At 34.7% G+C, this 27,797-nt stretch overlaps 2 protein-coding genes across 2 annotated transcripts; both read right to left on the bottom strand.

Annotated features, from left to right (window-relative positions):
• Positions 1–211: 211 nt before the first annotated feature.
• On the bottom strand, positions 212–3,913 carry LOC135691722 (small ribosomal subunit protein uS8). Its single transcript, XM_065209677.2, has 5 exons — positions 3,772–3,913; positions 3,404–3,541; positions 2,931–3,010; positions 1,394–1,479; positions 212–336 (listed from the first exon to the last, which is right to left on the bottom strand). The coding sequence occupies exons 2-5, from the start codon at positions 3,534–3,536 to the stop codon at positions 243–245; spliced, it is 393 nt and encodes a 130-aa protein (XP_065065749.1). The 5' UTR covers positions 3,537–3,541; positions 3,772–3,913; the 3' UTR covers positions 212–242.
• Positions 3,914–8,817: 4,904 nt separating this feature from the next.
• LOC135691725 (mitochondrial Rho GTPase 1-A) lies at positions 8,818–26,728 on the bottom strand. Its single transcript, XM_065209681.2, has 26 exons — positions 26,487–26,728; positions 25,775–25,833; positions 25,338–25,419; positions 25,002–25,045; positions 24,428–24,481; positions 23,265–23,345; positions 23,006–23,041; positions 22,636–22,686; positions 22,044–22,145; positions 21,639–21,680; positions 21,294–21,350; positions 20,108–20,216; positions 19,338–19,458; positions 18,416–18,500; positions 17,670–17,705; positions 16,978–17,087; positions 16,087–16,184; positions 15,596–15,687; positions 14,985–15,023; positions 14,407–14,484; positions 13,719–13,841; positions 12,908–12,973; positions 12,678–12,734; positions 11,952–12,025; positions 10,921–11,036; positions 8,818–10,071 (listed from the first exon to the last, which is right to left on the bottom strand). The coding sequence occupies exons 1-26, from the start codon at positions 26,563–26,565 to the stop codon at positions 10,052–10,054; spliced, it is 1,911 nt and encodes a 636-aa protein (XP_065065753.2). The 5' UTR covers positions 26,566–26,728; the 3' UTR covers positions 8,818–10,051.
• Between the last annotated feature and the right edge of the window lie 1,069 nt (positions 26,729–27,797).

The raw sequence follows: 27,797 nt of genomic DNA, 5'->3' as shown, positions 1-27,797 counted from the left end.
CAAGGAGCACATGCTAAAAAAATCATATGCCTAAAATATTTCTGGCATGGAGTCTGCAAAGCTATTTCTGGGCTAACACTGACTTTTTCCTATACCTTTTGAGTGCGTTTGCACCCAATGTACTCAAAGGTACAACAAGGCAATTAATTCCTGCTGTAGTTAAATCTTTAACTTACAGAATAAGGCAGGTTGACACATGATACAAAGGCAGTTTCAACTTTCACCATTTTATATACATTCTTTTAGTAGAAGTAACCTAGGATTTTTCCTCCAGTTTGTTTTCTTCTTGCTTCTTCATGGTCCATAATGCCACTCGATGTTGTTAGTACCATAAATCTATGGAAAATGAAGTGGAGAATGTGAATTTTTTTATCAGTCACAAAGGAGAAGATCTCAACAAAAGTGTTGGTGTATTTGAAAAGAAGAACAACTGAACAATTTAGGCCTGGTTGTTTGACATGTGTAGCGAATTGAAATCTCTTGCAATTTCAGACAATTCTTAATAGCCCAGCCAGTAGATCAACAACATACAGTGTCGCTGGTTGCATTTTTGAGTCCTGCCCTTGTTTTGCTGTTATTTGCTGCGAGTTAATTCAATGCAATTATTATGTTTATGTAATACAAAATATAAATAAAGATAAAAGAAAGAATCGTTTTGCATCAGGCCTTCTTGAGAAGAAAAGGGCACAATGGCGACATATTGCAGTTGACAACGAAAAGAGTGTTGTGGAGTGCTAATGAGGTTTGTCAAGCTTCAAAGGCATTAAGTGGCAGTTGATTATGAAGTCAACTATCTAGATAAGGCAGGCTTGTTCAATCTGTTTGTTCCCAGAGATGAAAACTGATTCAAAGAATCCCATATTTAGGGAATTGAATGCAAAAGAGAGGACAAGGATAACAAAATTTCAAGAAAATATCCTGGGTGTAACATATGATTCAGTTTTAGATCTAGTCTATGCAGAAAAAAGAAATAATTTCCTCAAAGCATTTCCATTTCATTTCATCAGTTACTTGAGTAAAAATAAGTTGCATAGTATATACATATTGCATATCTTTCCCACAAAGGCCTGACAAACGTAAATTTCCTGATAATTTTTTGATGTTGTTGCTAGTCAATTTTGATGGAAGAATTCCTCTTGTCTTTGTATGTTTATAAGTCTGTTAGTTTCTTAAGTGTGTTAATTTCTGTGAATTTACATTAAGTAAAGATAACAAAATGAGCATCCCGGAAGATCCTGGCCTAAACTGCCCTTATCCTAAAACATTCCTGTCTGCAAAACAATAGGAATCTTGCACAAAGCAATCCACCACAAAAACATATAACAACCAAACTGTTTTTAGATCTCACTAGCAATATAAGCCATTGAAGCAACGATACAAGTAAAACACTTACCCAAACTGTCGAGAAGGCATAAGGTAACTTGCCCACTTTTCAATGTCTTTTAATTTGACATCAAATCTTGGACTGATTACACCGCACTGTTGATAGAAAAGAAGACAATTTATGAAATAAAGTTAGAACTTAATCAAAAAGAATTTAATAAGAAAGAAAGGCCTGTTAATTTCTAGAGAAGTGTTATGTGTCTGAAGAGGCACAAACCAAATTCCAAGGGAGGGGGACTGTTCCCCACTTTCCTGCAAGACAATCAAGTTTTTTTCAAAATCTTTTTTTATTTGTGTTAGATTTTTCCCCCCTCCCCACTTTCCAACCTGTGTCGGAGCCCATGCTTTGGTGCACATTCAAACAATCAAAATTTAAAATGATTGCAAACAGGTAAGCATGCTGTTATTCTTTAAAAATTCCATCAAAATAAAAGGTTACTCTCTGGCCTTTCTTGAGAACAGTTGATGAAAAAGGGTGTGGTTACAGGAAGGTTATGGCTGAAAACAATATGTTTGGGCATCACTTTAATCATGGCAACTCTTTTTAAAATGCATTCAACAGTAAGGCATGATTGTCAAGCTTTTAACACTTCATGGAAGGAGTAGAGGAAAAACATTTGAATTCCATGCATGAGAAAAAACAATAGAGGCTGGATCAAGGTAAACAAATGGTTTCATAGTGATATGGCTTGCATACTACTTTTAAATTGACTTTCAAATTGCATTTTTGCATTCACATTTGCATGCATGATAGCATTTTTGCATTCACGCTTGGGAAATCACTCTGACAAAATTCAAACAACTAAACAAACATTGGTAAGCCATTGGGGGAATCTTTCTTATCAGCTTTTGGCTGATAAAAAGCCAATTTTTTCAATGAACACAAGCTTGGAGACTGTTTAGGCCACAAAGCTAGTTTTAAACCAACAAGGCAAGACAAGTCTCTGTTAAATCAGCCGAAAGTGGCTTGGAATGAAATTGCTACCATATACATGGGTACACTGAGGTTGCAACTAGGCCTTTTGAAGAGAGGTGCTTGAGCTCGATCAAGAAGAACAGAGGACATGGGAAGTTTTTTGTCTTATTGTCAATTGAGTTATGAACTGGATGATAATGATAAAGGACCAAGCATTTTAATTGACTGGATAACTCTGAACATTTATGCGACTCCTTCAGAAAACAGTAAAATTTTTAAAGGCATGGCCCTACTGTTTCAAGCATTTGGCGCATTTTAAAAAGCTTGTTTGTTCCTCACAAGGCCTGGTTGCAACCATCACTCTCAAGATGAAAATAATTGCTCTTACAACAACTTGCAGTGCTATGGAAAATTAATACAAACAACATTTATGCAGTCCAGCCAGTATATTGGGAACAAAACAGATAGTATGGGGAGCTTAGCCAAAAAAGGTTTTGTTCAAGTTAAACAACTGACAGAGTTCGAAACTATATGGACAGGAGTGTAATTACTGTAACCAGAGCCTAAAAAAACTTACTGATGGCTGGTGTGGTGAGTAAATTGTGATGAATACATAATTTAGAAAACTTACTTTGTTGATTCTTCCATTCAGATTTACAACAATTTTTCCACCACGATGATCATCGATAACCTCAAATTCACCAATGTATCCTTAAAAAGAATCAACATTTTGAAAATATGAAATTACACATTCTGTGGATAAACAGTCTTTACAAGAAAAGGAGTTAAATTACAATATTTTTATGCCTTCAAAAAATATTTAAACTTAACAATATTATATTTTATTAGGGTAGTGGTATTATTGCTAACAATATGTTATGCATTTACAGAAGGTATCGTTGCTAACATTAGAATGCATTTGCAGAAGGAAAAACTCCATCTATCTGGCATTTTATTTATTGACATAATTTGAAAGTTCCGTCCGAATTTTACGAAGAGGCTTTTCCAGCCAAACTGTTAAAGCCAATATACTCTAGAGTATTTAACTCCTACTCCTACGAACGCAAATAAAACGTTTACTGCTTAAAATGTAAGGCAACATACCATGTTTCATCATTACAGTGAGGAACTTGATGATGACCTTTGAGGAGGGCCTAATCAAGACCTGTCGTTTCCCACGTTTCTCAGCATTGCAAATTGATTTCAGGCAATCATTGAGTACGTTAACGCGCACCATGGTGCCTACAAATCACAAAAATATTTTATGTCTATTATATTTTATTAGTAAGATGTTATGAATTACGATTTTCATGGCCCCAGAAAGAGCCAAATTTCTGACACTACTAATACTTTGCAAGGAAAATGAGTTGAAGCAAGTTGAGACAAGGTCTTTACAGATATAATTTAGGATGTTAAGGACGAACGAGTAGTGAATGTCAATGATGTATTAGGATATATGTTATCAACCTTACCGAACTTATATGGGACTAAAGAAAGAGAACGGCAAGGTTGTCCGCGCTGAGTTGATGCCTTGGAGGTGTAGGTCCGAGTGTAGCCTCTTATCCGATCACGGTTTGAGCATTCTTTGCTGGGCTCAGTTGGTTTTCTACAATGCTAAAGTTGTGGAGGGGTGGGTGGCGAGAGAGGGCAAGTATAAAAATAAAGGCTAGCTGCAAAATATATCCTTAACTGAGTTTTGTGGGAGAAGGTCGAAGGCTTTATTTCGCACAGTTGCAAAATATGTCACAGCCAAAGTCACAAGAATGAAGTATAGAAAATCTAAAATGTTTTACTTAAAAAGGCCTTTTCCTATTTAACAAACAGCCCTGTAAACATTCAAACTAGTGGGTGACTGCCCCTTCAGCCATTGTTCAATAACTCCTCTTTTAAGAAAAGATGGCTCCGCCTTCAAACTTAAGCCTTTTAAAGGGTTTTGGCAACTGGATAGTTTGAAATAACAAAATCAATTAGCCTTTTAATATTCCCCTGGGGTATGGGCAGGGCCCGCACCACAGGGGAGCCAGGGGGAAACATAGCCTCCCAACTTTTTCGCTTGATAAAAGACGAAAATCAGCTAAAATGTATTCATATAGATAAATCTTTAGATCACAACGAATACATTGAACCAAAGCCCACAAGTAAAACAACATCAGCAAAATGATTGCCTTATCCCTTTCGTTATTGACAGAATTTTAGGATTTTTGCCTACTTTATCTAAAAATTCAGCAAAAATTGATTTTTCAAGATAACTGGATGATCTTTTGCCCAAGTAATCATCAATAGCTGTATTTTATGTAAATGATCTTATTATGCCAAAATTATATTATAATTGGACATTAATTAGCATCCAATTTGCATAATTGAATATAACAGAAAATAACTTTATTAATTAAGGTCAATTATCTTCAATAATAAAACACTTAACTACTTTTTTCTTTCAAAACTGTATTTTGTCATAGTCTTAGCACACTGAGTTGAAATATCAATCATTTTTCTTGAACAGTCTTTTTTTAATTAATTAATATGCAACAATGGGTCTAAAACAATTCAATTCAATTTGGCAAGTGCAATTTCGATTTCGACTTTTAAGAGAAAGAAAACAAGTAAAAAAACACAAAATCTTGGAGAGAAAAGATTGTAATTTTGACCAAATGTTCTTTTTTTACTTTTTATGCTTTTTTATTTTTTACTTTTTTTTGCTTTTTCTCTATCTAATCTACACGAATTTACCAAAAACAAGAACTAATCTAGCGATCACGACTGTAACTTAGGAAAGCTTCCTTGTACTGCTCAAACTCTGGGGAATGGAAAAGCAAGAAGCAGTTTCTTTCTCCAATACACAAAGGGATATCACATACAACACAGCAAAATGATGAGGTTTTTGCTCTATAACTTTGATCTATGCTATGCACTGACTTCATAACTGAGCAAACTTTGCAAACTTGGTGTTTCTCAAGCTTCACCGGCAAATGCCCTTTCTCTAATCTATTCTGCCACAATTCCTTTTTACTAACTGCCTTCTTCAAAGTTGCTGATCTTTGCTTTGCACTATTTACTGCATGAGCTGTTGCCTTACAGATGAAGTCCTCTACATTACTAGCTTTAGTACCTAAATCTGCAAATGATCTGACCTCTGGTTCTGCTCTAATGGCTTTCTGCTCAACAAAAGCAAGCTGAAGGGCTAAATCCTTTTTAAAATCAAGAAAAGAATAGTTCTTAGGCATTTTCTGCTCAGGGGTTGGGTTTCTAAGCTCTCTCCAAAACACATATGCATCCCAAGCACAAATATCAACAAAATGAAAGAATAATGTTTTCCAAAACTTTTTAGTCCTATATTGAACAGAATACATATGGTACATCTGATCAGATAAATCTACACCATTCATATCTTTATTATAATCTGAAATGCATTTAGGCCTCAAAACCTTAACCTTTTTATGAATTCCATCAACCTTTGTATTCCTTGTACAATAATCATAATCATTGGCAGAATGGTAGGTGGAGAGAACAGAGACAACATTCCTATCAACCCACTGTACAAGCAACACATCATTCGGCTTTTCCCCATTTCTAATATACCTTATTGTTCCTCGATCAAGTTTCTTCCCCCAAGACTGCCTATTTTTCATTACCTCAGGAAAAGAGGAGGAATTTTCCCTTACAGTACCAACAGCATTTATACCAACTGAAGTCAAATATTGGAACAATGGGACACTGCAATAAAAGTTATCAGCAAAAAGAACATACCCCCTGTTTACCAGAGGTTTTGTTAAATTAATAACAACTCTGGCAGCTAATTGGTTGATGAGATTTCCTGCATTTTCTGGATTGGGGTTTTCATTAAAAGCCTTAGCTCTACCAAGTCCTCTTTCTATCCCTTCAAAACTATTATCAACAACACTGAAATCATCCCAATCATCCTTTCTGCTTTTACCAGTATAAACCACCATATCCCAATTGTAGCCTGTAGCAGAATCAGCTAGAACCCAAAGTTTGAAACCCCATTTAGTGGGATTATTCGTTATATATTGTTTGAAGAAGAACCTACCCTTAGACTTAACCATACGTTCATCTATTGACACACATTTACCAGGAGTAAAAAGTTCCTTACAGCGACTTCGCATATGGTCATAGAAATTCCTTATTTTTCCTAATGGATCACTTTTGTCCTCTGTCTCAGGGTTTACACAATGAAGGGCAGCAAGTATTCCACAATACCTAGAAAATGTTGGAATAAACATTGACCCAAGAAGACCAGAAAAAAGCTTATCATTCTGCCAGTAGTTACGCCTAGCAGGGGCCTTAACAATACCCATATAAAATAGACAGGCAAGAAATCTCCTAAATTCCATCAAATCAATGGGTCTCCACACATGGCAACCATGGTCCTGGGACATGTAGCTTTGACCTATTCCTTGACCATACACAGCATAAATGTTTGAGTTTTCAATTATGGTTCCCATCAGATCAAAAGAAAAAAAAAGCAAGAAAAAGTCTAAGGCTCTACAAGGGGCACTGCCTCTCGCCCAAACTACTTTTGGGCCAACACTGCTTACATTATGTGGTGGAAGCCATTTCTGTTCCCTATCACCTGTGTAGCCTAGAGAATCTGCCAAACTACAATCACTATCCTGATACTCCTCTTCACTAACTTCTGACTCGTGATGGATCTCATCGACTACTACAGCTCCGTCCAACTCATCGTCCAACTCAACTGGATGTCCTGAACCAGCCAGACTCTGCCTAAAACAAAGATATAGAAAATAAGCAAAGACAAGATGATTTATAATTTGGTAATTTCTGCAGCAGTGCAACAAATAGTAAAGAAATCTAAGTGAATCTGTTCAGAGCCACCATATACAAAATCAGCTGATTTGTTTATCACGGGCCTAAAATTTCTTGAAAACCACTCCCAAAAAAACAAAACTTTTTGGCCGTACTTAGTTAGCCATTATTCTAAGATTTTCACTACAGCTTCAGAAATGGTTCTTCTTTATCGCTAATGTATCCAAAAGTTTGAAGGAAACAATATGTAAACTTACGATCCACTCTCATTCGAAGTTTCAGGTTTTTCTTCTCTTTGTCGCTTCCTGCGGGGCTTCCTTCGTCTTGGTTCGTCCACTTTTTCCGTCAGCGGTGCTACAAACCGAATTTCTACCTCTCTACCACTTAATAAGGCACAGTCGATCTCAAATTCATCTTCTGAGTCAAGTCCGTTCTCATTATCCATTTTAAAATCAATTTTGAAAAACACGCCTCATTCACGACATACGCAACAAGATCAGTCAAGATGGCGGTTACAGGCCCACGTTGTCTGGGATATTTATACGAAAGAAGCGCATAAATTAATCAAATAAGTATAATTTTCTAACTGTCCAATCATATTTGAGCAATTTTAGCATAAGTTAAGGAGGGTATGTTGCCTTGGAGCTCCAAAATAAAATATTTTCGGCTAGGGTATCGGTCACGTGGTCTTATCCAGATGTACATCTGGATAAGGAATTAAAGGGTTATTGTGGCTAAAGGGGGGAGGAGGATACTTTCTTTACATTGCTGGCCCCTTCAGTTTGGGATCAGTGGCGCGGGCCCTGATGGGGAGAAGAATTCAGAATGAGCGTTGATTACTTGAGGGCCAGCTGACCCCCGAGCTTTTCAGCATTTCACCTCGACCGTTGCAGTGTTTCATGAATTTTGTGTTTTAACAAGTGGTTTAAAGTGAATTGCTTTAAGTTAAAAATTGTTTTCACACGACCGTGACTGGCCAATTATTCCCTTCAATCTAGGGTAAATTTTATTTGACGCAGGGGAAAACTTTTAGAAAAAATGCTCTTTTAGAAAATCTTTTGGAGAATCTTTAGAAAATCGGTCATTGCTTCAAGGGACCATTCACTTGTTGAATAAGCACAAAAAGTCAATTTTCAGACAACTACAAACTATATCAATCAAAATATCTATAAACGATTACATTAAGATTGTCAAAAGGTCATAAAAATGCCGAAACTTGCTAGCTTTTTAATCGCTAAGACATCCATAAACAACTCCTAAATTCCTATTTTTGGTAGCTGAATGTATATAAAATGTCTTTTTTACTGTTGAAGTTAAACTCAATGGAACCATTTAAAAATATGCAGAGGTAGATAATGTTGTCTTTCAATTTTATAGCTCTTTCGTTATTTTGGCATTTCTTTAACATCTTTCAATTAACTGAAGGGAAAAAGAGGTTTACTTGGATTGAAGATAAAACTGATACCCGACAAATCCTGGGACATTTGCAACAGCCTATAAAGGACTTTTAGACAGTGTAGTCAACTTCAAAGAAAAGAATGACGGATGCTGGAGGAATTGTCATTTTTATGAGGCTTTTACCAAAGAATTTCTTCATAAGATTCAAAGAATTATAAACCTTAGATCTAAGGTTTGTTTACATGGTTCAACTGAGTTGAACGTCAGTGGTGTAAATAGTAGAGAGATTCAAAGTTATTCAGAATCGGGATGAATCGGTATGACAGACAATAGGTCCTTAAGATATCCCGGGTGAGGAATTACAACATGGCAAAAGAAACACATAAGAAAATAGACAAATTATTTAATAACGATTTAGCAAATTATTTGGAGCACTTTTGAAATTAAACACTACGAAAATAATTCACACTATGTTTAAAATTTTCAATGAAAGCGATGAACATTCTTTCGTTAAGATTAAAAACTCTATTAAACTGGCACTTTTCAACTTGACAAAACTATTTGAACAACAGCTCCATGAGGGCAGAAAAGCGGAACCCAATCGTATAAAAGCAAACTTCAGGTTATTCAATTTTATGACGAATGCAATTTTTGAAAAACATGAATTCAAATGTACATGGGGATCGAGGGGTATCATCTAAGAGCTTGAATCATCGGATGTATTTGAAAAAGGGTAGAAACGTGATGGAAGGAATGAGGGAAAGCATAATATAACGGGAAACAATTCATTAGTAGTTCAATGTTAGTGTTTAGCGAATGGCACCTCCTGCTGCTAGCAAAAAATTTATACTTCTGCAACAATTCATACATCAGATGTTGTTCAACAAGGTTGCATTTTGAGGCCAATGCTTATTGCATTAAATCTAATGGTTTATTCTAACATCTGGTAGAATATATGGCTTGGGAAATTTCCTTGAACAGATGGGAAGGTAAATTAGCAGTTGTTGGAAGCAGTCGAGCATCATCATAAAATTGACAAACAATAGTTCCTTTATGCATAACATTAATTATGCATACATTTGATGCATAACATCAATTACTTTCCATCATGGATGTGGTACACCAAGAGAGGCATCATCAGTTTTATTTATGATTTACTTAGAAAGGCTCTTGAACAGAAAAGAATGATGGAAAAAATTGACTAAAAATGAGGTGATCTAATGGAAGAGGCCCAGCCAAGATTCAGTAAATGCTAAAGATGCAGCTTAATTTAAATTGGGAATTAGGAATGGTCCTTCTTTGTATCAAACTATATGCTATCTTGCTTATTGAACTAATTGAGCGTATATTCGAAAGATATTTTACATATGTAGCAATGTTTGGCAAAGTCATGCAGGAGCAAGCAAGCTTTTTACAATTGATTCTACACTGTCAACAAATCTCATAATATCTAACAGCATCAAATATTTCTGCATCCACAGCAGGGTATCGTTTTCTGTCGTAACTCTGTCGTAAACGTGGCCCTTTTCAAATAACAGGCTTCGCTAAAGCACCTAAAATGTTAGAATTTCAGCTACTCCCACTTGTGGCTGAAAGGAAAATTCGAAAATCAATAAAAATTCTTATAACATCGGGGTTATGTTCTATACTAAAGTAAATCACAATATGGACAAAAATTATCTTAATATTGTAAAAAAATACAATATTGTGTTAAAAAAATTTATATATCGTATAAGGCAAAATATTTTTGCCAAGAAGCTACTTTGTGCTTTTGCTATTTCAAAGCAAAATATAGTTTTGAATTTAAAGTGCAATGGTACAGCCCAGTTTTAGCTTTGCCTTCGCTGGTTATGATCATGGTATTTTTAAGCAAATATGATTTTAGCTTGCCAGCACTTTTAAAGAGTTTTTGCAATTTCACAAGCCCAAGTGTCTAGAGGGGTGCTTTAGTTTGTAAAAGTAGCACCTGGTTTAAATGTTGACTATAGCTCGTTGGACAATTATGAATGGCTAAATTTAAAAGCAGAATACAAAGCAGATATGTGGCTGTCAAATATCTAGGATCAAGAAACAATTCCATTTCGTCATAGTCAATAAAACGAATCTGATATCAAATGGGAAATTTCTTTCAAACAGCATGTTAGTTGTTGAGCACAGTTTCTTATGAACAAATTCCTAGCTTAAAATTACTGCAACAGTTGTGTGAACTACTCTGCATGTAGGGTTGGCTGTCCCGGCTAAATAAAGGATTCCATATCTACTGAAATTTCACCAAAACAAGCGGTAGTTTAATACAGATAAATCATAGCACTGTATTCGAAAAGGCAAAACACTGATGGTGAAACACTTATAATCCAAATTAAAAGCTTAGTGAAACGAGACTTCACAGTTGATAAGGAATGAAAAGTAAATTGAATGATGAAAATAAACATTCTTGCCTCTTTTTGTAAAACGATATACTACCACTCCTAGAACTACAACGGCCGCAAGACTTAAACCAAACGTCACTGCCATACTTGACAAAGAACTGTCGCTATCTAGCTGATTGCTGTAGCTGCAAAGGAAACCATTTGGCAGGAATTTAGAAAATAATAAAAAATATGGGGGGTTATTTGGTGTCACGAAATTTGGCAAAATCAGGTGATTATAAATGCTTGATTGCAATAGTAAAGGGTCATGGAAAGGTAAAAAAAATGTGAAAGAGAAGTCAACCGAGGGGTCAAACAAAAGGTCAAGAAAAGGCAAGGAGAGGTCAGGACAGCAAAGAGAGGTCAGGACAGCAAGGATAGATCAGGAAGGTAAAGGACAGTTTGGCCACGGGAAAGGAAAATAATCTCTGTGGTTTTTCCTTTATTGAATTTTATATCAAATTTTACCACGGTACAGGTATATTCAAGATTATATCCAATAGCATTGTCATTGAATGCAACGTAAACCAAGAATGAAACAGAAATCTTTTTCAGAGACAAAACATCAAAATGATTTTTCTGAGATTCCCTCAGTCTAGATTCTTCCTTATATTTGACGGGGAGGCATTGAATGCTGCTAATTGTTGCAACACAGTTTGGCCACGAGCAGTTCGATGAAGAATTTCCGATTGATCACTTAAAAGTACGGGTCAAACAAGGACCGTACAGTGAATTGCCCTTGATTTGGACTCAGGATACGATCTAGTTAGACTCAGTTAACAATCACACTTTACTGGTAACAACAACGTCAAAAGTAGATTTTGAGAGGTTATGACAAAGTAAATTTTTGATATATCAATATATAAGGTCGTGTATATATTTCAAGCTTGTCCAATCCCCAATCCACAAAAATCAGCCAATGGAATGATTGCACTCTAACTGCTAAATTTAGGGGTATAAAACCCTTTTTATCAAAGGCTACCAATGGAAACTACTTTAAATAATAGTATGATTGAAAATCTAAGAAACTTGAAATATTTACATGACATTGAGATACTTACGGATACAATGAAAGTGATCCAAGCTTCTCAAAAACTTTTCTGTCGATTTGTGTATCGTCTAGCGCTGAAAATGTCTAACAAAGAAAAATACAGCTGTTTAAAGGGAATTATGAGTCTAGGTGATTTAAATTCAAGACTTTTTGCAAAAAAAGTGAGGAAAATATGCAATGAGCATGGATCGCAAGTGAGCTACAGCATTTGTTGGAAATGTCAGCGTGTCACGAGCAAACTGATGAAAAAAGTCTAGCACCAAGCTAAAAATTAGTTTCGTTCTGGTACTGTACACACTAAAGTAATTTGATTGAAAATAGGTCTGCTAGGCTTTCAATTGGATGAAAAATTCAGTTTTAACGACTATATGAAAGACAGTAGCTTTGCGCTCTATCGTCGAAAAATCTGGACACAGCTCCATAGGATCCCAGAGGGTCCAACAAACCAGATAGCAAACAGGTACAGCATCACATCCTTCCCCGATTTAAGGTTTGTAGCCTGTGTACTCTAATAGCAAATGCAGACACTGAACCAAGAGGAGGGGAGGGGGGGACAGATTTTCGAAAATACAACACCGTCGTTTTCAGAATTGTCAAGGCAGATTGGCTTTAGGTGAGAAATTGCATCAACGCAGCAATAAATTGCTGACAGGTCTGAGTCAAACTCTGATATACAAAATACAATCAGAAAAACCAGTTTTGGTTTTTTTTGTCAATAAAGGATATCCCAACTTACTTGAATAGGAACAGGTGAATAGCTTTTGCAGTAATCAGCAACAGGAATAACATAATTCTAAAAATGCAAATTAGAACAGCATAGAAAATACCAAAAAGATCATTTGGAAAAATGGTAGTGAATTACATGGAAAAAACTTGTCATGAAATCGAAAATGATAAAAGGTGTTTTCCTTTCTCAAATAATAGAAGCTAATTATCAAGAATCGAAGATAGAATTTAGATGCTTACCTGTTTAACAGGTGAAATATCATTTTTCATTGCGACAAACATGCAGGGAATATCTTTTTCTAGCCTCTATAAAAATAAAGATTGTGAATGATCAAATAAACTTTGCATTACTTGACAATTAACTTACATTTCTTATTTCTATCTCACTTTCTGCCAAATAATTATTCAAAGTGTATGATAGACAGTCATAATTTACACATACAGTTTTTGAAATTTTTATCTAAAAAGGGGGCGCTCTCTCCTCGATTAGCTTTGCTACTGAGAGAGTTCCTCCTTAAGAATTCCCCTTCATGCAAATCCTCTAGTGTAGTGTCAAATCTTTGATATATTCTATGTTTATTGTCTCATGTATTTATTATAGTTGTTGTAAGTAGTTTAATATTAGAGTATCTGTATGTAGTGGAATTTAAAATGAATGAATGAACTGAACTGAATGAATGAACTGAATTTATACGCTCTGGTTGGATTGAGATGGCATCAAATTGCATTCAGTAAAATATCAAATATGTTGAGACATTGATTACATCTTAAACTCGCATACTTAATGGTATTTTAGCAGTAGTCTTCCTAAACATCGTGCAACACTTTGATTTTTTTCCATCGGAAAGAATCAGTTCTTCACCCTTTCGCTTTTCCTTCTTCGTTCATCTTCCATTTCTATACCCCTCGACTTTATCGTTTCTCCCAGCGACCTACATATTCTCGTCCTTATTTTTATATTTGCATATACTACATCTTTTTCAAATGCAAGAGACCAGAAAGTGTTCATTTACTCTTGAGCAAAGAAAATTGAATCATAGTAAAGGATTACCTGATGCAATTTTCCAATTTTAGAAAAAGAATCTGGATTTGAAACATCATACAGAAAACAAGCAACATCTATTTTGTCACTGTTTAACTTCTCTACTGATTTGTCCCAATTCACCTCGTGTAACTATGAAAGCAATAAATTTTGCATAAATACGATAAAAAACATAACTATTTGTCCTTGAAATGAAATCATTTTGAAATGAAATTATTACAAAAGATTTATAAATTGTTCAATACAAAGGATCGCACAAAGACGCAAGCTCCATCTGGGCAATTCAATAAATATTACATTTGATTCTATACCTGATGATGTGAACATCACAAAATATACAGAGTATGACAAAATACTAAATATATACCACACCAATTCATACAAGCTAGTACCAAATATTCAGTATCGAACCTTTTTATAACAAACCAAGCTCGGCCAGTCTAAAGGACCTTTGTTATTCTGTATGAACATTGCTAAATCAATATTATAATTAATATTTTGCCGTAAGACCTGTGGATTAATCCAGAACTACCATCTTTTTAAATTCTTATTTCTGTTTCTTTTCTCTTGATCTTTTAAATTACGACTGCAATAGTCTTACTCATGAAAAAAGATTAGCCAATTAAAAAAGCTGGAATCCTAAATAAAAAGTTTAAAATACAAGTTTGACATAGAGGAAAGGTGAGAGATAACTTACTATTAAGTAGATTTCTTTTCCAATGCTAACAGAGTTTGCTGTGTATTTAATTGGAAAACTGGTGCTTGGATCATAGTCCTACAACAAGAAAAACAAGAAATGAGAGATAAATAAAGAACAAAATCACTATGTTTATTCTGAAAGTATATCTTAAAAAAAAGTTAAGGGAGTAAAGACAGGATTAGGAGGCAGTTTTGCAGGGGAGAAATATTTGCAACTGAAACTTGGAAAATATATTTTGAGGTGGAGCAAAGATTTCGTTTCCCATTTAATCCAAATCTTTTCTACTGTTTAAAGAAAAACGCTTAAAAGGAAAGGATAGGAAAGCTTCTCAGAATAGGAAAGTGAGAAAACCAGACTTTGGACCAGGCCAACACAATCAAAAGGTACACGGGCATGGCGCAATTTATTGCTCGGCACATTGTGCAAAGAATTCCAAAGAATGGTAGTCAAGCGCTGGTTAATAACTTCAAAATTTCATTAAATGTTGACTGATAGATAATAGAAACTTAGTTTTGTGGCCGTCTTGATGCAAAGGAACGCTAAAACAAAATGCTGGCAAGTAGAGCATTGCAAACCTTTAAAGATCTGTTGACAAATGCTTGCAAAAATGCCGTCTGAAAATATGAAAAAGAATTAAAAGAATTATTTGATATAGATAAAGATGATTATTAGAATTACAATTGCCATGCAATAAGAATACAATTATAAAAATTAGATGCTGAAAGTCAAAAAATGGAATCTGAATTTACTAATATGATATTCTTATATCGCCTGTGGGAACAGGAGCACAGCACATGTTAGAATATCTTACAAAGCTGTGTCAGAAAAGAGAAAATGCAGGAAATACCTGCATTAAAAAGAGTTTCGTTTTTCAAGATTCAGTTTTTTGGCTTTGCTTTAGAGGGGATTGCAAGGTCAAGATTTTACATTAGGTTTTTATCTAGAAGGGTTATTTTGATTACGAACTTGGTTGGTAGTGACTACCAATGGCGGTGTCTCGTTACAAAAAGTGTTTGAGTAGAAAATACACTTTGCAATAAAAGGTGAGGAAAAACAGACTCGTAAACACAAGGTGCTTAATCAAACGTAGACAGTTTATAGGCTCTCAAATTTATAGGTTATTCTTTGTGGCGATTTATTGCAAATACGAGTGTGTAAATTAAAATGAGGGAAAACGAAAACACACCTTTCCTGATCCAGGAGGGCCAAAAACATAGCACATGAAAACATTTCTGTTAGTCCGTCTTTTGCTCAAATCAACTGATTTACTTCTTGTAACTAAAAGCAGAATTTTGACGAAGTCTTTCATTACAACTGGCAGACACACGTAGAAACGATAAGCGAAATAAATTATTTCTGAAGTTCAAGCAAGATTCACTGCCATAACAAGTTAGCTAATATATATATATCAAAGTTAATGGTTGTGAACTTTTCTCAATAAAGAAATGTACTCAAAAAACGATTGTCTTCCTCTGAAAATGTAAGTAAAAACCTCAATAGAAATGAAAGTTAAAACCTTAAAACGTAAACCGCAATTTGTGTTCTAGGTTATTGTGCAGCATCTGTTCCTTGAAATATCGATAGACTGTTCTGGTTTCAGATAGACTTTGACATTAGGAAAGCCATTTAACTGCTTTTAAAATGCATTATACTGTTTTGTTAGAGATTGGCGCTTACCCCTAACGGCAGGCAGTTGGCTCTCTTGCTCTCCTTGAATGAATCCTAAATATGCGAGGTTGGCCAGCGTCCACTCGTGGTTCAGATATGAAGCTAAACTACAATAAACAATAGAAGACACAAAGTCAATATTTGCTGCAGAAATCGAAAGATAAGATTTATAGACATTCAAAATAGATAACTGCTTATATAATTAGACGGAATAATAATGAGCTGCACAAAAATCTAAGATGAAGCACCAACAACTTAACTAAAAATAACAATAATAAAAAAGAAATATTTATACAGGATAAACACTTCAACAATTACAACATTGCTGTTATCATTGTGTGTCCTGTGCCCTAAACCTTAAATGAAATTGAAAGAAAATGTATTGCATTAAAGCCGTTAAAAAATCTTACAAGAATAAAATCTATAAAACCTGATGTCACATCGAGAAGTAATGTTTGTTACGCTGTTAATATCATGTCACACAAAATGGATTTTAAGTTTTTCAACAAATTCTTTGTATGTCTCTGTCTGACGTATGTCTAAAGGTAGCCCATTGTACACTTTAGCAGCCATGTACAGAAATGAATTTCGTGCATATTCTTTCTTAACACTCGGAAATCGCAGTGTACAGTTGTTATTTCTTTTCATGCTCTATCAGAGTAAAATAATTCTGAAAATGTTCACAGATATCTTTGTCCAGGCATTTTTGCACAAGTTTGTAGGCTTTCATTTTATTCGCATTTATAACTGACATGAGTCCTTGGTCTGCTGTTTAGGTGATGAACACTCCAACAAAACAGCATAATAATTTAGCTAAAGGTTTTAAGTGGTGGGTAATATACAAAATCGCTCTTTGTTCATTTGATTCCGTTAGTAAATGGCTACAAGCCATATACTTACACCCATAAGGAAAGAAACCCATCCAAAGTTATCATTCCATCCGCATTTGTTGCGACAGTTTTTAAATTATCGTCATTCCATGGTGCGACCGGGCAAAGGCAAAATAAATCCTGCAAAAAGTTTAAATCGTAAGATTAAAGTTGAACAAAATTGAACATTCAAATAACTTCGCTTTTGTGATTCTTCAGTGAGACTTTCAACTGCCTTTGACTCATTCATGAATTAAAAAATCACTCACTCATGAATTCTGATATTCAATGTAATAGAAATTGCACATGATATATCCTCAATAAAAAGCCTAGATTTGAAAGTATGCCAAGATATTTTAGTAGACACCACAAAAATAGGCATACCCCAAAAATAAGCCGGGATTTAAATGAACTATCATGATGTGCATACTAACAAAGGAAGGGGGGGGCATTCGTTAAAGGTACGATACTGAAGCTCTGATGCAGGGTTTTGTAAAAAACCTAGCAATAAAAGAGCATATGAAACATTTTATAAACATTTGGAAAACCTAGTGTTATATTTTTCACGCTTATTTTTTTAAATGCCGCAGCTAATTTTCGAGTACATTTTGCTGCTGGTAGAAGCCATTTACTTGTCCCCTGTTTCTTTCCGTCTCATTAATTTATGACACAACATTACAATTATTTAGCTTCAATATCTCTGACAGAAAATTTAAAAGTCACCTCTTGTTCTTCTTTGGACAAGGCATCGTCTTCATCCTTGAATTTGAGCAAATATATTACTCTATGAAAGTTACCAGCTAGGATTTTTTTAAAGATAGATCTTTGTATAAGACAAGGACAACCAGCTAGAACTGCCTCAAGTAAAGAAGCCAAAATCTGGAGTTCTTTGTTGAAAATGCAGAAAATAAACTCTTAAGTATAAAAGAATTATGTTTCCGAGTTCTAGAGCCCCCCAAATCGGCTAGGGCAAATTGTATCAGGTTTCGCAAGGAAAGGTTCGAGCTTCGTCGATCGTCTCCATATTCTCCCAAAATTGTCTAGTACCCAAATATTCAAAAGTATTTGGCTAATTTCACCTTATAAATAACGGTATATGGTGATGATGCATGATTTACAATTTTAATCCAACGTTTTCATCGTGGTCTTTTTTATAATGCTTGTGTTCCGATGTTACATTTTACTGCTTAGAGCATAACCATTCGCCATGACGACGAGATCAAAAAAAAATTGCATAATACTTTCATAGTATAACTAACAAAACAATAAAACGCATTGACAGCATCATCTCTAAATCAAATGTACTTTGCCAAGGATTAATTGAGCAACTGAATATAGCAAGGTGCTCCCTTTGTCAAAAACCAATAATTTTGTTTATCGTAAGGCCTGTGTTTGATGGAATTAAAATGCAAGGCGCCCCAAAGGAAAGTTACTGAGTTTATAGATACACATCGAAAGCATAGACTTACCTGATCAAATTTACAAAACAAATCGCGAATGAATTCCAGGCCTTGAACTGACAGCTCTACAGTTGAGTCAGAGCCTACTTCCAGCCTGAAAGCAAAGTGGAGTACAAAAACATATACAAATCGATCATGAATATATTTATTGCAAGGAAAATCTCTGATCATTGCAAGGTAACTGTACAATACAGCTTAATTTATATGGTAGTGTCAGTTATTCATGCAAAAACAAAACAGAATGCATCAAGGAACAGGGAACAAAATCTCTTCATAGGCAAATTAGGTGACTAATATTGAGGTGATGGTTTCAATGAGCTTAAGGGGCAATTCTAGGGTGTTTTCATATCCAATCTCAAGACTAATTACAAATGCAATTTCCCAAACTGAGGATTATGACGATAGACTATTTTTCCCATAAATTCAAACATTTGAGCATTTCTATGTTGGCATGCAAGATCTTTAGCAGGATGCGACAAAATTCAGTTTTTTCTATTTCCAGCAGGTAAACCCTCCTAAAATCGGCTTCTTCTCAAAAGCAATTCAAAATAGCACGAAAAAATTGTACGTTTCTCCTGACATTCCTCGGGGTCTAAAATGCTGGATAATACCAAAAAGGTAAATGGAAAGGTCAAGGGCATTTTCTTAACAGCTAAGCACGCCCACTCGTTTAAAGGTACAACCTTCCATAACTTGAAAGCGATTTAAGTCGAAGACTGCAAGCAAACAATTGAAACCAGAAAGCACAACCCTGACAAGATCCTAGAAAGCCGTGCACATGATTTAAGATCCAAAAACCTTTTCTTTCTGGGAAATTCAAAAACCTTGTTCTAATGATAATGCTTGCAGGACTCGCCATGTTTCCCTAGGTTGGGCTTTGCCACCCTGTTTTATATAAAATAAATTAGCAAAATACTCGAGGACCCTTCACCTTGGGTGGACATAGTCCTCTCTCAGCTCAAGGTCATTGCCATAGCCAAACTTTCTCAGTGCTGTCCATGTGATTTCCTGCCTTCCTTTCATGATGAAAAGTGTTTGCAGAAATAAAAAACCTAACAAATGAGAAAAACAAATAAAGAATAAAAATAAAGAGTAAACGTATAATTGTAAATGAGAATTATAAGTTATAAAAGATTTTGCCACTCCAAACGAATTCCAAAGAACTCTTTTGCTCAAATGTTGCAAGGGGAAATCTTGCGATATTCTGACATATTTACCAATTTACCAATCTATTTACATACTTGCCATTCTAATATCAACATAGGACTGACGAGAACAACGGTGTTGACAATATTTGTAATCTTGGCACTCTCTTTATCTCTATATCCAAAATCAGGTTGTCTTGCAACGTGTGAGGAAGAAACTATGCCAAAATGAACTTTATATACTCATTGCCAATACACACTTGCACGCCTCTTGCTTTGGCCTTGTACAAGACACAATGTATCGCTTACTCGAGCACTACTGCAATGAGCACAAACTCAACAATCGTTCTATCAACGCCCAAAAAGGCGCACCTCGTCACATATAAAACGTGACCAAATTTCAGTTAATCAAGCTTATTACACTGAACAAAATCTCCTAAACTATATTTGTCAAATATGGCCCTTCACAGTATTAACAACATTGTTCCAAGACAAGGAACGATATCAAAAACCTTATTGATTAATAGAAATTTATCATGAACAAAATATTTCTTACCGTTAAACGTGAGTTTATTGTCATCAAGACCATCGTTAATGTTTTTCCGTACAATACCTTTAACTTCTAAAAGGCCTTGAGGGGGAAGTGGACTCTTGAAGCAAAATCTCTAAAAATGAAACAATTACTTAGTTAGAATAATACTAAAAGCAAGAATCAAAATTCCTTGTTTAGAGCCAAAACAAAGTTTACAGAGAACATTTTTCTTGTGTTCTCCTCCAAAAATAACACGTTGGAAGGTTATCAAAGACATATTTGGCAGTGATATTAATTCATATGAAAATTCTAAGTTTTCGTATTCCACTTACATTTCGTATTTCGTATCTCGACTCCACTTACATTTTAACTGGAAACAAAACCTTCTCAAATATCAATTGAATACTTGGAATTCTGGATGGAATTCAAATGTCCTATAGCAAATTCCAATCCCTCAGGGGGGCAAACCAGCGAAAAATTCATGGTGGATAGAGGTCGCTCTTTTACTTTTTTGTTCATGACACTTCTTTAGAATAGAGAAAAATATATTTAGAATGAAAATCTGAATTTTTTTTTTATCAACAAGGGATCTTATTTCAGCTACAGTGGAAATTACAAATCTCGATGATATAGGCCGCTATTAGATTCACTGCAGTTTTTGTCCCACTTGTGTCATTGCGTCGCGACCAAAATCAATGATGTAATGACCAAAGTAGGCAAGCTATGGGAGTTTCAGTAGGCAGTTCTGACAAGTTATAACTCAAAAACCAGTTGTGCTACAAGTCAAAAATTCCGGGCTTAAGCATTTCCACATTCGAAAATGGGCGTGAGCTTCTCACAGTCCTGTGTGTTTCTTCATATAAAACCTTGTACCCAAGAAAGGATCAAGGAAATATATTATTGTCACTGTATAAATTAGGTTTTAGGGGAACACTTAAAAAGGAACACTCTTTTTCTAGATAGTAGTCACTTCTCTGGCTTTCTTAACAATTCGTTATCTTTACGACACAGAATCAATGCCAGGCAACTGAGAGACGTAACCACTCCCATCACATAACTCAGCAGAACCGCAGAAGATTGACTGATGAGCAAGCATGCGTGCCAATCACGTCCAAAACAGCCACTTCATGTCCCTTCAACTCAACAGCTAAATTAGACGCTTCAAAGCTAATGACATATAAACATTACTAAAAACTGGAAAAAGACTTACTTGGAATTCATTAAGCTCGCTGTCACTTAGTAGTTCATCATTATCAGAGTCGCATATCTGCAGGGAATACAAAACTAACCATAAATCGTCTATCTTTCGTAAAGTAACTTCAATAACAGCGTATAAAGTTAAGTATCCTAAGTGATTACTGATCACTAGCCATGAATTCAAATCAGTCAACCAAAACACATAATATCTAACCACTTTCGTCATCATACGTATCAATACTATGTATATAATAATAAAAATTTAAGTAGCTTGGAATTTAAGTAAAATATATAATTACAAAAGATTAATGAAAAAGCTTGGCAAAGGTTGAGAAAATAATGAAACAAAATCGAGAACCTTGAATATTCTCTCCAATGCAATGACGCATCTTGGCTTTAACTAGAAAGAAACAGATCACAAATATACCGTAGGGTTAAAAATAAGGAAAAGTGGAGATAGGAAGGCTGTCTTTAAATAGTGACAAAGCTTCTCAACGATTATTAGTTTGGAGAAAATTATTTGAACAAAAACGGAACGATAAAGAATTCAAATTATTTTATGGTAGCTTCTATCTAGCTTCAGAAGGTACGTTTTTGTGCAATGAGAAACCATGATTATCGGAGAGATCATGGAATTCTAAATGTGATAAAAATATGAACTAAATGCTACTTGGACCTTTTAAAACAAGAGCCTAGCTATTTGATTCATAGGATATGAAAGTATAAAATAATAGTAAAAAAGGAACTTGAAAACAGAACATACTTCCTTTTCTTCATTTGAATAAAGCGGTGCAGTTGGGTGAAGGACAGCTTTCTGGGCATAGTAAAACAACTCAGATATGTTCTTGAGGTCTCTCGCAGAGCACTGAAAAAAACAAAGCAACAGATTGCAAAATATTTCAGTTTTACAGTCGATTTTATAATACAGCTTCTTTGGTCAAGTCTCAGGTTCAAAAGGGGAAATTCTGACAAAATCTTATCTTTGAGAAATCTACTTTAGTTTCAAGAAACTTTTCAGATATTTTGTTAGAAATAGTTACAAGCTCAAAAAGATTTTGATTTATTTACTGCCTATCCGTTGTTTTCTTAACAAACTGCTAACTCGCATAACTTCAATTTCATCAAGCTCCGTAATCGTTACATTTTTTCTCCTTACAAAAACTGTTTATCGTGGAAGAAATACAGTACAACACATCGGCAGCATTGGCAAAAGTCAGGTATAGTCACTTAGTTCTGTCAAAAATTAGGCCCATCACACGGCTGAAACATAAACATCTAACTACAGGTGAGAAATATACAGCAAACAGTTAATTGACTTAATTCAAGGTAACAAAGATAAATCCGCGAAGTCGTACCTCGATGCACGTTTCAACTTCCGGGAACTGATCCATTATACTAACGATGTCCTACAACAAGAAACATTAATAAAAGTTATTGAAAATCAGTATAATAAGTGCTGTTAACATAAGAAAACTAGAAGTGTATACATAAACCCAAGCCAGGCTCTATTCACCTGACCTTCCCTTCGAAAAATATGGACGACAACAGGTTTAGAGATTATTCAAAAAATTTATGTTTGAAGGGGAAATAAATCCAAAAACTTGGTTGGAAATTTGCGTACTCCAGAAATGACGAAATAAATTCTTGATTCTGTGAAGTGACTAAGAGTTGCTTATGTCCCCTGAAATTTCACTGTGTTCTCTAATAGGAGCTTCATCAACAAACCTCCATTCTTGAAGAATTCACGTCAACAGCATCAGCCTAAAACAGAAAAACGTATACCCCATAGAATGGTATTTTCTTAAGATGATTCAAAATTAACTTAATCTTTTACACAAATAAGGTTTCATTTTGAAAGAAAAATATTGGGCTACTTCAGTTTCAACAATATGTCAAAAACTGTCTGTAATTCCAGCATGTACCAAAAGATAACAAGTCGCTCAGTTACAGAAAATGACCCTGAAAAACTGAAAGGTGACAATACCTTATTTCCGACTAAAACGATTGGTTTTTGTGTCCCTCCAGCAGTAACTTCATGAATAGTTGGCAGCCAATAGTCTGTTATCTGAATATGAATATATATTTAGCAATATTGATAGTTAAATTGCAACAATCAAATTGAAATGACACATATATCCCACTGGAAAGAGAAAAATACAAAGGCTTCAGATTCATATTTACAATTCGTTAGAACAAATTATTAACATCATAACATCATTAAATCCAAATATACAATATATATAAATCAAAATAAATATTATTCAGAAATAACTTGACTATTAACAAGGCTGGGTTAGCTTTATGGTTTGTATTGCTTAAAAGGAGAAACATTGCCAAGAGTTAAAGTAATCAGATGGAAGCATTCCCACGCTAAATTAATAGCACCCTCATTCCTAAACCGTAACCCTTTAAATGTACTATAACATGTTGACCCTACCAATAAATAACAACATAATATGGTGTCCAATTTTGAATCTATAGCTTCAGCACGATTGACTAGTGACTAATGACTTTATTAATACTTGAACTTGCATATGGTTTTGCCTACTTCAGCTAACCTGACTGGACACATCACAGATTTGTAACTGGTATTCCTATTATCTCGCTATTAATGACAACCATTCATGTGAAGTGTGAAATGAAGAAAATGCCATTAGCCCATGCACTAGAGTGTGCAGGAGTAATTAATCTTAATTCTTAATGCACAAGATAAACAGGGGTGATGTGGACAAATGATCGAGGCACTTGGGGCCATGATCTAAACATTGTAAGTCCTATTTAGAGTACTGTCCATAAGCCAGCCCAGCTATCCATATTTTCAAGATTGGTAAATGAGACACAATCAGCAGGTTCAAACTTGGAATGAGATAACAAATGGAAATGCTTCCTTGTTTGCTTTCATTGGCATAATGTCTATTTAGCATAACATCAATATAGCAGATACCATACTAATAGTTACCAATAGGCATATCATGACCCATATTTTAGACACCTTGTGGTAATTCCTATACAAGAACACCATAATGGGCTCATGCAAACACCAAAAAGGATTTAAATAAAATAATATATATCCAAAAACCTATTTGCCTGCATTAGACATTTTCAGTGTAGGTAGATCAAATTTATAAGAAGCAAAATATGACATACCCTTCTGATTGTTTCATCATCATTCAAGGCATAGACGACAGCAATAACATCAGCCTTGGGAAAAAGGTTTTGTATAGATAATGACCAGGTATGGAACAGGACAATAATAATAACCTGCAACACCTTTTTTTCTCATCTAGACTACAAAAATGAAATTATTGATACTCAAGTGGTACCACATGCTCCAGTCACTTGTTTCAAAAACATAAGGGTCTTCAAAAAGATGCCATACAAATGAAATCTATATACCGTGCTCTAAAACTACCATGATACAATCAATGTCCAATAAAGCATATTATAACTTAATTTTCATTTCTCTGAACTGATTCATAATGACAAAGCTTTACATATTCCTATATATTCTTATGACACCATAAGAAGTGACCTACTGAGATGCAAAGGGAGTATTCCAGAAATGTTGCATGCCAAAGTACTGTTAAGGAGGTTTGTCCTACATCTAAGGGGATTCAAATATATCATGCTGGGACACAAGCATATCAATCTTCAGCATGTTGGTTTTGGAATGCAAGCAAGGTTTGGTGGTGAATCCAATGCAAAGTTTCAATTTTCATACCTTTTCAATTTCATCACGCAGCTCGTCTTCTGATTGTTCAGCAGCTATAAATTTGTCAAAACAAAATATGAATTATCAAGCAACAACAGAATTTAACATGGTTGTTACTAAATGTTTTATGCTTGACATGTCTAGATAAGAGAAAGCTGTTAACGTGAGAATTCACACATAGCAAAACTGGTTTCATGAATGTTGATATTTAAAACTTTATATAAAACATCAACTTATGTTGCCTTCTTGTAAACAAGACACAAAAAATTTGTGAAATTCTTTTAAAAAATCTATTTGACAGTCAATATAAGCTTTACAACTGATTTATTACTTAAACTCACTTACTTGAAAAATCAACAATATGAGATGGAACTCTTTCTGGGGTAACATCTGCTGTTATTGTTATCTCCTCTGCTCTTGCTGGCACCTGGAAGTGAAATGCAAGAATTGTGGCAAAAACTGAAAAATGAATTCTTTTGCTGCTACCCAATGGCATAGAATCCTCAAATGTTAAGAGATGACACATACCACATAAAATATTTCATCAAATGTATTTTTCACAACAAAACAGTGTGTAAAGTATTAAGAATTGAATTATACCGACAAAACTTTGGTAAGCAGTTTAATTGCACTGGCTGGAAAATTACTTTTAGACTTATAATACTCCAGCTGCCATTGACTTACCACATTTGTCAATATTTTAGAATATTACTAATATTATAATTATGATAAATATAGGTAATTACAACTTATTTGTGTGGATGCTTTTGGCAATCTCATACCTCATCTGGAAATTCCTCACTCACAAGTGTAAGAATCAAACTTGTTTTGCCCACTGCATCTAAAACACAATATAATAAGATCTTTATAAGATATGCTTAAAGAATTGAAAATTATTATATATATAAAACTTTTGTCTTTTTCTGATTGTGGACAATATGATGTGCCTACAAAACTTCTCGCATTACTGCAGTTGTTAAATTCAGCATGATCTCTCAATTCCAGTGTGCAGGACTAAACTGGTCTCCTAGATGCTTTCGCCAAACTTTTGCAACCCAATATTTTCTGTCCCTGACATGATGCAAAGATTGACACATTATTTTTCACATGTTCTGATTGTTTGAAAACAAAGCTGGTGTACCGCTTGATCCTATAAGAATATCATATCATTATGCAATCTTTTCCTCAATTCAACTTACATTATCCTCAATCCTAGAATCGTATTTTTTCCTCTTTATATGTATTATTGTGTTATCAATTATTAATTTGTAGTTTCTTATGATGTAAGTTGTTTCATATTATAGTATTTTGTTTGTAGTCGAATTTGAAAAAAAGGAACTGAACTGAATTACTTCCAAATTTTATATTGTATGATTTTTGGCCTAAGTCTGGGATTCAGACTAGGTAAAATTTAATGAAAGAAATTTTTGGAAAACTGTGATTCCTTACAACATTTTCAGGCTGTTTTGTTTTTAATTTAAGGTAAAAACTTACCATCCCCTACAAGCAGAATTCGTACGTTCTTTGGGGTTGACATTGTTCCAACAATACCTGATGTGAAGCAATAAACCATCAAACTGACAACTCAGATCCAGCTATTTTAGAATTTTAGAGCAACATACTTCTTCGTAAATGGTCTGTAGGTAGCCAACTTGCAATCCTTCAAAGGCGACTCACATTTGGCATTAAATAATCGCTTGGGTCAGCTTGGCAAGTGGGAGTTAGGCCCAAAATCCAAAAAGCGCGCGCTGAGAGGCTTGGTATCGAGTAATCGTTACCGCTGACCAGACGCGGGTAGTTCGAAAATCTTATGCTTATTTTTTTGAATATTTTTTTTCATGTTAACAAAACAGAGCATATTTTAGTGGCGTAGATAGAAAAATTCGTAGGAGGGGCAAGAAATTCAGACTTTCCAAGCAAATTCTAGTAAGAATTTTTATTTGTTTCTATATTTGAATATAACATAACGACATCAGAACTGAAATAAGACAAGAGATAAAGGCTCGATCATTTGTTAAAAGTTAACGGTCATAAGTCATAGCAATGGAAGATTTTTTTTGGTCTTCTTCTCGTAAAAGGCATTTTTAGGTACTATAACTTGCTAAAAATGATTGCCAATCTCATTCTGAACAACAGACGAAATCACCATATTCAGCTTTAAAATCTTTTCTCTCACAGCTAAATGCTTAGCCCTTAGATAAAAATAGACAACCATGTTATATTTCCGACAGGATCGGAGGTTTTCCAACCAAATAGCAGTTTAGCTTTACAGGGGGTATCTTGCCTTCTCTGACCCCCCTCTATCTACGCCACAGATATTTTATCAAGCAATCAAATACGCTTCTAAAAAGTTTTATCACGCAAAACTGTTAATTTATAGTCTTAGAAAAAATTTATTGTACGTAGTTTTAAGACTATAAATGTTGATATGATGATTACATTTTTGAACACCAGAGACCTACAGAACATCGAGCCTCGAACTAAATCATATCTCATGATATGATATAATATGTTACTCCCACTCATCAACCAGCATTCTTTCTACTATTCTAGAAACATGAATATGGTCCTGTCATATTCTGATTTATTTATCAGCTCCTATTTGAATTGAGGTTTAAGACGGATATTGCTTTAGTGCATCGTAAACATTTGTAATCGTAAGACAAATCAAGTGATGTGTAGCTTAAAATGTAGCAAATACTAAACACCGCAATACGACGAGAATAAACAACAATAAATACACGTAAAACAGTGAAGGCTAATATTTAGCCCCGGCATACGGGGCTTCATCAGAGCCGTGTTCTC

The sequence above is a fragment of the Rhopilema esculentum genome, chromosome 13, assembly GCF_057945365.1.
Source record: "Rhopilema esculentum isolate cy_ngs chromosome 13, ASM5794536v1, whole genome shotgun sequence".
In the NCBI taxonomy this organism is placed as follows: domain Eukaryota; kingdom Metazoa; phylum Cnidaria; class Scyphozoa; order Rhizostomeae; family Rhizostomatidae; genus Rhopilema; species Rhopilema esculentum.
Note: the sequence above shows the minus strand (reverse complement) of the source record. Positions and strands in the feature narration are given on the sequence as shown.